This window comes from Chiloscyllium plagiosum, unplaced genomic scaffold (assembly GCF_037043375.1).
Source record: "Chiloscyllium plagiosum isolate Xiang-an unplaced genomic scaffold, Cpla_swu_hap1 HiC_scaffold_1, whole genome shotgun sequence".
Classification (NCBI taxonomy): domain Eukaryota; kingdom Metazoa; phylum Chordata; class Chondrichthyes; order Orectolobiformes; family Hemiscylliidae; genus Chiloscyllium; species Chiloscyllium plagiosum.
This window is the reverse complement of record NW_028270139.1, coordinates 22,025,059-22,040,453: the sequence shown is the minus strand read 5'-3', so window position 1 is coordinate 22,040,453 and position 15,395 is coordinate 22,025,059. Positions and strand designations below refer to the sequence as shown.

The window sequence follows — 15,395 nt, the reverse complement described above, 5'->3', positions numbered from 1 at the left end:
ATCACAATATCAAATAGGAAGCAGAAAGTCGGATAATGATGAGGATTAGCATCTGCTATCTCACCCACTTCTGCAGAAAATTAATAGATGAAACTAACACAAATCATACAGATTTATGCAGTGTTTGGTTTCAGTGAGATTTAGATTTTAACCTTTTGAAAACTGTAGTTAATTCTGATTTTTGTTTTTAATTAGAAGCCTCAAATTGAAACCAGTCAGGAAAATGGTCAAAGCAGAAACTTCAGTTATGTATAATGCACCACAGCAACAAGGCATAAGGGTAGAAATAGTGCAAACACCCTCTATTTTTAACAATTAGTGAACACCATTTCTTTTACTGCACATTCAGTAAGTATCATGTCTGACTTAACAGTGAAAGTGCTCTCCTCACCGTTGCCATAGTTGACAACGTTACTGCAAGATCTGAAATATGGATTGCAAAATAAAAGGTGAAGGGGTTTACTAGTATGGAACTGGAAACTCAAAAATGATGCTTTAAATCATTTAAAGTTAAATGTTTTGGAAATACTCCAAGTCTTGGCCACCAATAGAGTTCAATTGTCAAACTATATGTAACGTTGCAGTTTCTGAATTTAGTTACATCAGTGTGAATGTGACAAGTACAGTAAATTAGGCATTGACTTGCAAAAGAAAATATTAGTTTATAAGTGCACATTGGGCAAGAATCAAAAAGGTTTAGGATTTAATTTTTTAAATCATTACCCTAGCTCATGTCATTTATACACTTCACCGCCCCAGGACAGATAATGTCTCATTATTTTTAATGTACAGCAAACGTTTTTCTAACCAGCACCGATTGGACCAGAAGAAATGCCCTAGTTGATCAAATATTTCAGTTGATCAAAAAGTTCACATAATCAATGTTAAACACACACTAAGTAATTGGTACATAATGCAGGAGGTAGATACAAAACTGACATACTTTATCTACAGCATATATCATTTACATAATAATGCAACTTTGCCTTAAGTAAAACTCACCAGCACAGAACTTTCTCACCTGCACCCTCAACTGATTACCTGGACATCACGGAGATCATGATCAAACAGTAAACTTGCATTATTTCAGGTTCATAAGGTGCTGGTTAAAACAAAGTTTGCTGTACTTGCGTAGCAGACAGTCTTGGTCTCCATTTTCTTTACTAGCTAGTCTCTGTTCGTCCTAAACTGTGCTCGAGTAGCTAATATTAAACATTGCAGGGATCTCCTAACCCTCTCTCAGTTTCCTGTTACTTCATGCCATGTGGGTTCAGGACCCACTTCAGGAAGTGAACAAACTATTCAAAATTGAGATCAGTATAGTGCTGAAGGAGTGCCAGTATTGCCATCCGTTGGGTGAGGCATTAAGTTGCTTGTTCAGGTGGATATTAAAAATGGCAAGGCCTTATCTAAAGAAGAAAAAGTTCTTTTGTTATTCAGGTTAATATTTCATGCATCTACCAGCAAAGAAAAATTAGCTTTTCAATTAACTTTTTGTCTATGCATAAAATGGACCATCACATGTCGCTCATGTGGTAATAATGATGATTCTTTAAACTTGTTCACTATACATATAACACTTTGGAATACTCTGAATGATCTAGAGAAATACTCGATTGCCTGTTCTGATATAATACATTGGTTCATTTCCCCTGTGATCCTGTGTTATAAGAAAACCGCGTAAAAGCAGAACCATTTAAATCAATGGGATCAGAATCGCATTATTGCCAATACAGGTAAGGAAAGTTCATGCTTCACAAATACTAGTCCAAATTCTTAATCGCATTATAGCCAATTCATATTAAAGAAATGCACATTATAGCAGATCTGACTGTATGTGATATATTATATATACACAAAGTTCTTTCTTGGAAAAAATTACTTTCAATACAAATTACTTCTCACTTCATACCATGTCTTATCACAGAATCCCTACATTGCAGTAAGCAGGCCATTCAGCCCATTGGATCCACACAGACCCTCTGAATGGCATCCTACCCAGACCCACACTCCCTACCCTAACCCTAAAACGCATTTCCCCATGGCTAATCTACCTAGCCTGCACATCCCTCGACACTATGGGGAATTTAGTATGGTCAATTCACTTAACCTATACACCTTTGGACTGTGGGAAGAAACTGGAGTACCCAGAGGAAACCCATGCAGACATGGGGAAACTCCACACGGTCACCCAAGACTGAAATCAAACCCAGGTCCCCAGTGCTGTGAGGCAGCTACCCACAGAGGCACAAAAGTTTGGACATGAAAATAAATATCAGCATTTTACAGAGAAGTACATCAGTTTACACTATAGAAACACAACTTGGACGTTGGCAACTTGATTTAGGACCTGATAATTTCCATTTATTTCTGAGCTCATGCACTTTGTACCTTCATAAACTGTACTTGGTCACCACCATTTATTCAATGTAGAAGGTTTTGTTTCCACAAGTCGTGAAGTATGTGGCCTTTGTGGTTATGAAAATTTGTAAATATTAGTCAATGATTTATAGCAATGATTCAGCACATGCAACATTTAGACCATCTGTTAAAACATAAAGCACACCTGCTTCATCATCATCATCCTCATCATCTGAAGTTGATGACAAGGGACTCGGTGCTGAATTAACTTGATTATTAGCAACATATCCACAGTGCATGCCTGTAAGGTGGAAAGCACAAAACAAGAAAACAAAATTAAGTAGAGCAAAGAATAAGAATCAATCACTGCAAATCATTCAATAAAAGTGCAAGACAGATGAGAAAGTTAATAGGATACAAACCACATTACTGAATAACCAACTCAACTCAACAAATAAAAATGCATTCAATACAACAACAAAAATTCACCAATGAGTTGGCATGGATAATGTAGGGCATTGAAAAAGTATCGGATGGGGTTCATAATTACTTTCCAATCAACTGCACACAAACAAAAACATTTATGGACAAAATGCATGGTGACCCAGAGTGATCTTCATTCGGTATTGGCATCCAATATGTACCGTAGAGTAGGCTTAATTTTCCACAGGTACAGTCATATGGACCTAGGCTACTCACTGCATTTTTAAGAATTGACCATTTTAGAGTCGGAGTCTTATTTCTGATGGTGGCGAATACTAAGCAATCTGATAGCAGGTCACAGTTCTTCTCGAGTGACAAATGCTCCAAATTCATTCATTCATCATTTAATCCAAATAAACATTTCTAACCTTATTATGGTTAGTTTCGTTATGCAGTCTCGCTGACACAAACATTTGAGCTGATACATCTATTTATGGTCATAAAACGTAAAACGTAAAAAACGTAAAATACGTGGTGGTATACAGTAATGACATATCAATTCAGCTAGTGCTGCTTGGAGAGTGAGACATTTTTGGTACACCATGCTAATTGATTCAGGATGTGCTTTTTTCCCCAAGATGCCCTGGTCTCATAACCTACACTGTCAAGATCTAAGTCCTTTTCTTGAAGCTATTCCGGGATAGCCTTCAGATTCTGCGTACCACAAGGAAATCCTTGACCTAGTTACCTTGAACTCGCTACACTCAACAGAAAGCTCAAGGAGCATGTATAATAATAGAAATATCCAATAATATGCAATAAAGCACAGGAGTAGATTAGAATATCAAGTTCCTACATCCAGGGCACGTAGTATGATAAGATGACCTGAGTACATAGGCTAAGATTATTCTTACTCTGATATTATAGCCTGACACTACTGTAATAACATCAACTCATTTTCCATTTCAGACAGTCTATAGCTTGTGTCACTGATCCAAACCAACTGATGCAACAAGTACAACACTATCTGGAATGCTTACTCAACACAAAAATATAGTTCCAAAAAAATCATGTATTTAATCTTAACTCTCTCTCCCCACAGATGCGGTCAGACCTGCTGATAGTTTTTTTCCCTAAATGCTTTCTGATTTTCTCAGATTTCCAACATTCATGGTATTTTTGCTCCTATAATATAATTTATTATTTGGATTGTTTCTCTTTATACGAAGTGGTTTAAGACTTTGCCATGGTTTTACTATTCCTGAAGGCCGTCCCCCAGATGGCAACAGGCAATGATGCAAGTTCCAAATTTGCTTAACAAACAGTACAGAATATTCATCTGGGTCTTAGTGAAGATTACTGACCTAGCCTCTGCTAAAGTGCCTTCATCTCAATCTATAAAAATAATGGAAAATTTCACAAGAGTAAATGGTAATTGTAGCTACGTTTCACACATCTCCCAGCTTAGAATTCAGATTACAGTGATATTCAGCATGTATGCTACATAACAAAAGCAGGCATTTCTCCAAATGACACCAAAAATTGTTAACAATTGCTTCTCAATGAGACGGAGACATAGGCCTTCCACATTCATGGTGAAAATAGATTCCATTCCTGTCACCGTATGAGACATGTAATTCATATCCTCCAAATGATCGATGACAGTTGATACAAAGCCACAAACTTGGATCGAGATACATTTACCTCAAACTATATGAATTTCACAATTTGAAACACCTATTAGTGTAATGATAAATAGGAGTCAAAGAATATGATCATGTTAACTCCAGGTCTAACTTCATGGAGTGCTATTCCATTCAGACTAACTTCCAAACTCAGAATCACAGAATTGATAAGGTGAAGGAGGCCCACTTGTACAAATGGAGTTTGCTGAAGTACAAGAGCTGAACTCAAGTAAAACAGAATGGAGCATATTTTCTGAACCAGTTACCAAAGATGTAATTTCAGTATTGTATACCTTTTCATCCGATCCAGGTCTTTTTAGAACTGGCATCAACCAATGCCTTTCTATTTGCGCTGATTTCAACGGCTCATCACTAACTCAGCATCCTGACAATGTCCAAGACTGTGGCAACAAAACAACTGATGCAACTGGATTTTTCATAGTGTATTTTATTATGTGCTTCTTTCCCAGTATGCACTGCCAAATTTAAATGGCAGGAGTTAAAACAATCCCAAAAGAATGGAATAGTTGTCAAATCGGATCAACGCAAAAGTTCGTACGGTATTAAAGACCTATTACCATTCAATCTAGGGATCACTACCTGAGCAGTATGTCAGCCAAACTGACCCACAAAGATGTGATCAATAATGATGCACAACCAGTCAGATTTTTGACAATGTTAATGGTAGTATATTTTGTGTTGTCAAACAGCTGTCCCATCCCAGTCAAGCTATATTTGGCATAAATTGAGATTTTTGAGGAGAAAGTGAGGTCTGCAGATGCTGGAGATCAGAGCCGGAGATGTGTTGCTGGAAAAGCGCAGCAGGTCAGGCAGCATCCAGGGAACAGGAGAATCGACGTTTCGGGCATAAGCCCTTCTTCAGGAATGAGGAAAGTTTGTCCAGCGGGCTAAGATAAAAGGTAGGGAGGAGGGACTTGGGGGAGGGGCGTCGGAAATGTGATAGGTGGAAAGAGGTCAAGGTGAGGGTGATAGGTCAGACTGGGGTGGGGGCGGAGAGGTTGGGAAGAAGATCTAAGGTTAGGAAGGCGGTGCTGAATTTGATGGATTTGACTGAGACAGGGTGGGGGGAGGGGAAATGAGGAAACTGGTGAAATCCGAGTTCATCCCTTGTGGTTGGAGGGTTCCTAGCCGGAAGATGAGGCGTTCTTCCTCCAACCGTCATTTTGTTGTGGTCTGACGATGGAGGAGTCCAAAGACCTGCATATCCTTGGTGGAGTGGGAGGGGGAATTGAAATGTTGAGCTACAGGGTGGTTGGGTTGGTTGGTCCGGGTGTCCCAGAGGTGTTCTCTGAAACGCTCCGCAAGTAGGCGGCCTGTCTCCCCAATATAGAGGAGGCCACATCGGGTGCAGAGGATGCAATAGATGATATGTGTGGAGGTGCAGGTGAATCTGTGGCGGATATGGAAGTTTCCTTTGGGGCCTTGGAGGGAGGTGAGGGGGGAGGTGTGGGCGCAAGTCTTGCACCTCCTGCGGTTGCAGGGGAAGGTGCCGGGAGTGGAGGTTGGGTTGGTGGGGGGTGTGGATCTGACGAGGGAGTCACGGAGGGAGTGGTCTTTACGGAATGCTGATAGGGGAGGGGAGGGAAATATATCCTTGGGGGTGGGGTCGGTTTGGAGGTAGCGGAAATGACGGCGGATGATGCGCTGTACATGGAGATTGGTGGGTGGTAGGTGAGGACCAGTGGGGTTCTGTCCTGGTTGGAGGGGCGGGGTTCAAGGGCGGAGGAGCGGGAAGTGGATGAGATGCGGTGGAGGGCATCGTCGACCACGTCGGGGGAGAAATTGCGGTCCTTGAAGAAGGAGGCCATCTGGGTTGTTCGTTTTTGGAACTGGTCCTCCTGGGAGCAGATGCGGCGGAGTCGAAGGAATTGGGAGAATGGGATGGCGTTTTTACAGGGGGCAGGATGGGAGGAGGTGTAGTCCAGGTAGCTGTGGGAGTCGGTCGGTTTGTAGTAGATGTCCGTGTTGATTCGGTCGCCTGAGATAGAAATAGAAAGGTAGAGGAAGGGGAGGGAGGAATCTGAGACTGTCCAGGTGAATTTGAGGTCGGGGTGGAAGGTGTTGGTGAAGTGGATGAACTGTTCAACTTCCTCGTGGGAGCACGAGGCGGCGCCGATACAGTCATCGATGTAGCGGAGGAAAAGGTGGGGGGTGGGGCCAGTGTAGTTGCGGAAGATGGATTGTTCCACATATCCTACGAAGAGGCAGGCATAGCTGGGGCCCATGCGGGTGCCCATGGTACTCCTTTCGTTTGGAGGAAGTGGGAGGATTGGAAAGATAAGTTGTTCAGGGTGAGGACCAGTTCAGTCAGTCGAAGGAGGGTGTCAGTGGAAGGGTACTGGTCGGTACGGCGGGAAAGAAAGAAGCGGAGGGCTTTGAGTCCTTCGTGATGGGGGATGGAGGTGTACAGGGACTGGATGTCCATGGTGAAAATAAGGCGTTGGGGACCGGGGAAGCGAAAATCATGGAGCAGGTGGAGGGCATGGGTGGTGTCCCGAACATAGGTGGGAAGTTCTTGGACTAAGGGGGACAGGACGGTGTCAAGGTACGCAGAGATGAGTTCGGTGGGGCAGGAGCAGGCGGAGACAATGGGTCGGCCGGGGCAGTCAGGTTTGTGGATTTTGGGCAGGAGGTAGAAGCGGGAGGTGCGGGGTTGTGGGACTATGAGGTTGGAGGCGGTGGATGGGAGATCCCCCGAGGTGATGAGGTTATGGACGGTCTGGGAGATGATGGTTTGGTGGTGGGGGGTGGGATCATGGTCAAGGGGGCAGTAGGAGGAGGTATCTGCGAGCTGGCGTTTGGCCTCAGCGGTGTAGAGGTCGGTGCGCCAAACTACTGAGATTATCAAATTGAGATTATCAAATTGAGATTATCAATCATGTCTTTCAGCAACTATAAAGGACAGTGAAGATGGCCGTATTTGAGCACAAAATATTTTTATTCAACACTATAAACACAAACATTTAAAACTCCAATGAAACCAAGGTCAGGACGACTATTATTACATTAATAAAAACTGGAAATGGATGTAAGCCTGAAACTGCTTTGTAAGCAATACATTATATCCACTTCAGATAATGCTAAACTTACTGCTGCTGAACTACCTTCAACTCAATCCACAAAGGTAAAAACAACAAAGAGGAAAATTCCACAAAAGCAATTATTTGTCCAAAAGTAAAGTACAGTTCATTTGGAAGACAAAGATATCCCGTTTCAACAATTTTCCTAATGATAAGGTCACATTTTTGCTAATTTGAAATTTTAACTATTTTGACTTTTATACATTATAAAACTAAGTTCTGATATAAGTTATGAATTGAAAAATATACAAAGACAAGTTGTCACAGCGGCCAGTTTAATTCTGCAGCCCGCTGAGTACAGAGGGGTGACATACAGGTGAGGTTCCCAACTGTACTCAGGAAGGAAAACAGCACATATGGCATTTCATTAAAATTTTATTTCCGGATTTCTGTTTAATTGGTGGTGAAAGGGCACAATCGTAAATACAGTGTTTAAGGGATCACTCCCAAGTATGCTTTTTAAAGGAGCTTAGAGCTGGCAACCAAAGCGAAGGAAATGCCATAATGGAGAGGACCAGAGCAAAGATTACTACACTTCATTTCAGCGATACCTACTTGGATGCGTTGAAGGCTGTGATACTTCCCTACTAACAGGAGAAAGAAGCCTACAGTGGAGAGCAAGAAAGTCTAAAGATCGTAGCTGCAGCAGCAAAATGGTAAGATGCTACTCAATTCAATGCTTTAATGACCTAACCTGGTTAGGAATGGTTAGGCATTGACACATGAATGCATATTCTGCTATGCACATGATCCCACTTGCTCATTCTACCTTGACAAGTCTACCATTCACAGGTTACCACTGACCAGAAAACAAATTGAAGCAGCCATATGAAGAGCGTGGCTAGAAGAGCTGAAGAGAAGCTCGGAATTCTGCAGAGTATGATCTACTTCCTGTCTCCCCAGTGCTACCCTTTACAATTCAGGAGTGTGATGGAACAATCTCCAGTTGCCCGAGTGGGTACAGTTCCAACAACATGGAAGGAGCTCAATACCACCCAGGACAAACTTGATTGATACCACCTTCAATATTCACTCTCTTCACCACAGTGGCAGCAGGGTCTACCATGTACAAAGATGGACTACAGTAACTCACCAATAACACCTTCCAAACCTGCACACTCTGTCACCGAGAAGGACAAAGGCAATAGATAAATTCGAACACTACCAGTATCTGTAGATTCCATTCCAAGACATACGTCAACCTGACTTGGAACAAATCACCATTTCGTCACTGTCAGTAGGTCAAAGACCGGGAACCCTCTTTCTAAAAGTACTGTAGGTGACCCTACATTCAATGGGCAACTCAAGAAGGTAGTTCCCAACCACCAACTCCAGGGCAGTTAGGATGTGCAATAAATGCTGGCCTAATTGGTGATGCCCACATTCCATGAATAAAATAAACTTCCAACAGGGACTTCTCACACTCATTCAGGTGCATCCACTTTTCTCTTTCTGTGAATGCATTCAGTTGTCTATTCATTTAACTACTTATCTAGGTCTTCAGCTCTTCCTTAGTTACCGTCCCCCAACATATCCCTCCCATTGGATGAGCATATCATAACACAATGTGGCATCTGAGTACAAAACACTGGCATTTTACCAATGATCCCCACTGGCTAGGGTAAAGTGATCCAGCATTCCTTCTTCCAGTGACAGTCTAAATGACTATTTAGTAGTCTGTGGTGTAGGAAGGACCACAAACATGTATTGGGATAAAAGGTTCTTTTTCAGAATGGCAGCTAGTGATAAGTGGTGTCTCGCAGGGTTTGGTGTAGGGGCTGCAGCTGTTCACTTTATATATTAATGATCTGGATGAAGGGACCGGGGGCTTTCTGGTGAAGTTCATCGATGATACAAAGTTAGGCGGACAGACAGGTAGTTTTGAGGTGGTGGGGAGGCTGCAGAAAGACTTAGACAGTTTGGGAGAGTGGTCCAAGAAATGGTTGATGAAATTCAATGTGAGCAAATGCGAGGTCTTGCACTTTGGAAAAAAGTAAATCTGATGGTGATAAGCCACACTAGAATGGGTTGAACAGATAATTTAGCAAACCTGCATAAAAGGCAGTTGCTTTTAGAAGAAATGTGATCACCTGTACACAATGCTCAGCTTCCAGTATGACTGTGCACATCTGGTTAAATAATGAAACCTGGAAGAGGCTGCAAGCTGATTAAAAGACCCATCAGCAAACACTGTAGTTCATCACTGGATACGGCCGCCTCAGAACCCCGTATGTAGTGAACATTCCATGCAAGAACTCAACAACTGCATCTGCAGTGGCAGTACAGAACTATTTTACTTAAATCCATGAGAAACAGCTGATAGTCATAAAGTAAGACTGTCTATCAAACAGTTTGGTTCCCATTTATTCTCATGGCTTGGTGGGGCAAGTGGTTCTCTTGGTCAGACCAATGGAAAGCTCAGGTCTCACAGAAAGCTGTCTCTCTGGAGATTGCTGGTCAACACAATAGGCCCTGACCCTTGCCTCTGCACTTGGTTATGTCCAAGTGACCCTGGTGTAATTTGTCTAGGATGTCACTCCTCTGAGTGAAGGATCAGCCTATCAAATACCAGCAAATAATCAAGAACTGCGAACTCCTATCAATGCTCAAAATAAGTCATTACACCCAACCTCCAACACAACATTAGTGAACAGCATCACATTCCCAGTCCTCATTGTTTTTGTCAGATTTGATTGAGCTCACTTTGGGTTGCTGGCTACCATACCACTGTGGTTTGAGTATATGATTCAGGTTTTCACCAATAAATCCCTTATCAGGCTGTCAATTACTCCACGAAGAACCTCTGCTATCACTTGCAGCTTTCCTTGCATATATTTGGTCTCATAGGCATACTTTGAAAGGCAAACATAAACTTCTATTTGTGGAAGTATCCTTGCTAGTTCTCTCTCATCTACCAGGGAGACCAGTAGTTTATAGCCCATCTCTGCAAGTACTTTCAAGCCAAGGATGCAATCTGAAAACCTCTCACATGCCCACAAGGCAAAGAGGGCACCCTCCTCTTTAGTTATCCAACATGACTCTGGGTATGACAATGCCCTGAAGGCTGAATACACCAGTTTCTATACCCAGCTGGAAATTCCAGAATGAGTACTGCTTTCTAGTGTGATGAAAGTGAATAACATAGTCTGCTTCCATGCTGTACATCTCTATGACTCTATGCTCATCATTTGGAAATTATAATGTTTTATAATTGAGACAGATGGGCTTTGGCTTCAGTCTTGTGAAAGTAATTCCTTTCTTAAAGAAAACCGTCAGAACAAAATTTGGAGAAGTGACCTGAATACATCATTTCCAAGAAAGCAAGTGACTTAGCAAGAGCCTGGCCAGATATCTACAGCTACTGGATAAAACGTTTACTCTGCTGAGTTCATGACATACAGATTAAAAGAAAGAGTAGAAGCGACAGCTAGCTTAGTTTGAGTTCACATCAGAGAAATGAAGTTTCGGTTTTATACTAGCAAAAGAATAAAGATTGTACATTTCAGGCGAATTTAAGCCTAGCAAAAGGACAGATTAGTTCATGCAATCTCCACACTTGGAGTTGCGCAGTGGTTTCCAAGCTGTCGGAACTGAAAAGTGGTCTTAAAATGGTATCAGGAAAACTGAAAAGCATCAGTTCAGTAACAAATGAAAGAGTTAAGAAAGGAGTGACAGCTTTTTGGCATTAAGTATCGGAAAAGGATATTGGTAGGATAAAAGGATGGATCTTGTGGTTGTGATTTATATCTGCTCTTTTTTGTATAATAAACACATTTTTGGCAGCTTTGCATGAATATATGCAATGACTAATCACCACAATAACCGTTGGTATCCAATTATAAAAATAAAACTTATGATTGATAAAGCCATATTTCTTTCTAGCATCTGACCTGTCCAGTATTACTTTCAACTGGGATCGTAACAGAGCCTAAGCTGAAGCATGCAAAGCTTTACATATTTGGAAGGGAATAGACTGTAATGGGCAAGGACATCTGTGGACAGCAGCATGCCCTTGATCTTTTGGAAAGCACACTCCTGATGCAAGCCCCAGCACCGCCCTTTGTTTTTGAGTAGCTGTCTCAAAAGGTTCTGTCAGCGTTCCCAAACAGGCAAAAGTTTTGCCAAATGGTTCACTATTCCTTGAAAGTGATTAAGGAGTGGGAACTCCATAAAAGACTACTTCTTCTTTGGGGACAGTGTTATCTCATCTTAGTCAATAATGTGTCTGAGAAAGCAAATAGTTTTCTCTGAGAAATCACATTATTTGTCAAGAGTAAGCCCTGCAGCCTGTGGCTAATTTCACATTCCTGGACTTTCTGGTCATATTTTTCAATCGTCTTACCATGCATCAATAAGTCATCCATATCACATATAACCCTTTCCATTGAAGAATCACTTCCCAATGGAACGAGAAATGTAGTAAGCAGTCTTGTTGGACATCTAATGATAGCTCCAGAACAGATGACTGGCATCAAGTTTGTAAAACTTCTACTTTAGACAATTTGGTTAAACTCACATTGGCCATAGACATAGAATGGGATTTTCTCAGCCACTGTTTTGTTGAATTTTGTTAAATGGATACATATTTTGATGGACCCATTGGATTTGGATACAGTAACCATGCATGAATACCTCTCAGTTAGTTTAGTCACCCAAGAAATGCCCATTTTGGTCAGTTTTCTCAAGTCGTTCCTGAACTTCACTCATTAACAGGGATAGAATCTTCCTGTATGCTCAGAGACAATGGGTTAGCACTCGCCTTTAATGTGATGCTGCATTCAGTATTGAGTTTGTTTAATGCCTCACCTATCTCCTCCAAATGAGGTACTTGTTTTAACGTGGAAAACTCTTCTAAAGGAAATGGATGATCTACTGCGTAGAGTCCTTTACACATATCCACTAGTACCTTTGTTCAGGAACTATTCAATTTCTGCATATTATGTTTTTTTAAAAGAGGGAACACTTTTGGTCATAGTTGGACGCTGCTTTTGCCTTTGAGATATTTTTGTTCCACAACACTTACAATAATTCTTAGCACCTGATATTCTGTGCATTGTGCGTGTTGGCTTGTCTGTGTCTGTTTCATGTTTTTGCCTTATGAAGTTGCTCGAGTAGAATTGTTCCCTTCTCAGGATTTCTCTAATTCTTCCTGGTCTCTGCTTCTAATGCAATTTGATCAACTCTTCAGAATTAAATCTTCTTGAATAGATCTAATAAAGCCTGAACAAAAGTTCCAGCAATAATTTAGCATCTTATTAATTCTGACTGCAAGGCTTCATACTCACAATTTCCACCAAGCTATAGAAGTCATGAATGAATTCAACTACAGGTTCCCCTCAAAGTTGAACTACTCTGTTAAATCACATCCATTCAAGAATTCTATTTGTTCCTAAGTAATCATCAGCTGCAGGAAGTACTGAATACTATATTAACTTGTTCTGTTTCTGATTCGCCACAATTTTGTATATTAGTAGCTGTTTTCTCCATATAAATCAAAACTTTTGCTCTGTTAGAGCCAAGCCAACTATGATTTTGAATCTGAAGTATATTCCATTTCTATTTCTTCGCATTGATCAATCTTTTGACTTTAAAGCATCTTAAATCTGTTTAACTTCAATATTGTTTTAAATCTGATCATCTTGTATTCAGAAAGGGTATTATTTTAAATTATAGTACAGTATAGCTTGCTAGTGTCTTCACAGCTTTTTCTTTATTTACCAGACTTCTTTTGAATTGTATTAATCTTTCTAATAAAACTTTAAGCTCTATTTACACAATGTTCTGTAGAGATTTACTGCAGCTAATTTTAAGTCTTATTTTTGGTAAAACTCATTTTTAAAATTAAAAGGTCATAAAATTGTCTATACCAATAATCTTCTAAAAAAGCTAATCAAACTTTAGACATTTCAAAACTTGTAAACTCTCTTAAATACCTCAGAAAAACTATCAGTATTATCTTCCTGATCGAGAGAATCAGGAATAGAACAGTCTCTTTATTTTCCTTTTGCTTGGAAAGTTTCATAATTATTTTAAAACAAATTTGCAGCCTTTCACCTCTTCTTGAGATGATCTGTGCTTTTGTTCCTCTGTACAAATGGTGTACTGAAACTCAGCCTATTATTAAAATATATTTTTTTATATCTTTTTAAACTTTTATTCTCGGTATCTTAATCTGCTGTGGTGAGCTATTTGCTTTCAAAATTTCTGATTTTGATATATATTCAAGTTATGGCTCGGTTTTAACTTTTGCACCTGAACCTTACAGTGCCCACTCATGACTGCAGCAATGCTCATTTTACCAGTAAATAATCATGTTTTATTCTTCCAGCCTTTCAACCTGGGGTGTTCTGCTATTCAGGTATGTTTTCTACCCTTTTCCCTTCGGGATTTAACTTACTGCTGGAATCTCTGATGTCTGTTTGCTGTACCACCAAACCCCAAGTCAGATCTGCTCACACTGGCTTTACTGCCACGTTCCTAGGTTTCCTTGCCTTCTCACTTCAGTGTATTGCAAATAAGCTGTTACAGCTTTTATGAGCTTGTGCTGACTGATGTCTGTTTAAATTGTTTTCAATCTGCCCAGCGACCAAACTTAAGCCAAAGCTCTTAATGTGATATCCGACTTGGCTGCAAATACACAAAAAAAATCATCTTTTTATTTAGATTCTAGTCAATTATTTTCACTGTTTGCCTCTCCAAAATAGGATGTAATGGCACCTGTTGGTGCCACCATGTCATAATATACCACCACTGGTGGCTCGTAGTTCGGATTGAGTGCTGCCACTGATCCTCCTTCCTCTTCCAACCCAAAGGCCTGATCAACAGTCTATGGTGGAGAATGGGCCATGAACAAGTCTCAGCAAAAGAGACACTGCATTAGATAACAAGTTGCAGCTTACTACATCATAGAAACTAGGTTACATTCCACTCTTGGACCTATTTGCTGTTTTTAACAAGAGGTAGAGAAGTCAAGAATCTCTAATCAGGAAGCTGTGGCAGATTCCAATTGATTCTCCACCTAGAGGCCAAGACATCAGATTGTAGAGCTCAGCAGAACTTTAACGTTAACACTGTCAGAACCATTATCTTATACAAAGTACATACCATTACACTTACCCAAGTTTCTGAGCTCCCTCCTTGAAAAGGGGAGCTCAGAAGACCAAGAGTAAATCAAAGTCATCCAGATGTTATAGCAGACTCAGTCACATTCACATGATTTCAGTAACAAGCTATTGTAATATATTTATCCCTTGTCAGGTCTCATTCTCATCTCCCCAATGCCCTTCAGATATTGCTGAAGATAATTGCTCAGAGGAGTCTCAGTTTCAGGACTCACGCAAATCATGCACTAGCTCAGATAGTCACACTTTGGGCAAATCTTCTGTTTTCATTACATCTCATTCATTTGGTCAGAGTCATAGAGATATACAGCACGGAAACAGATCCTTCGGTCCAACTCGTCCATGCCGACCAAATATCCTAACCTAATGTAGGCCCATTTGCCAGCACTTGGCCCATATCTTTCTAAACCATTTCTATTCATATATTCACCCCGATGTCTAATAAATGCTGTAACTGTACCAGCCTCCACCACTTCCTCTGGCAGCTCTTTCCATACATGCACCACCCTCTGCATGAAAGTTTCCCCTTAGGGCCCTTTTATATCTTTCCCCTTTTACTTTAAACCTATGCCCTCTATCTGGACTCCCCTAACATAGGGAAAAGACCTTGCCTATTTATCCTATCCATGCCCCTCATGATTTTATAAAGCTCTTTAAAGGTCACCTTTCAGCCTCTGACGTTCCAGGGAAAAACAGCCCCAGCC

At 40.8% G+C, this 15,395-nt stretch overlaps 1 protein-coding gene across 5 annotated transcripts in view; it reads right to left on the bottom strand.

The window, feature by feature from the left end:
- The window catches only part of LOC122553760 (protein transport protein Sec24B-like), a 131,644-nt gene that overhangs the window by 69,467 nt on the left and 46,782 nt on the right, over positions 1–15,395 (bottom strand). For 3 of the 5 annotated variants that reach the window (XM_043698060.2, XM_043698051.2, XM_087980220.1), the window contains one exon: positions 2,567–2,662. The exons of the other annotated variants lie outside the window; for them this stretch is intronic. In XM_043698060.2, coding sequence (XP_043553995.1) covers positions 2,567–2,662 — 96 coding nt within the window. The remainder of the gene's footprint in view (positions 1–2,566; positions 2,663–15,395) is intronic. 5 annotated transcript variants of the gene reach the window in all.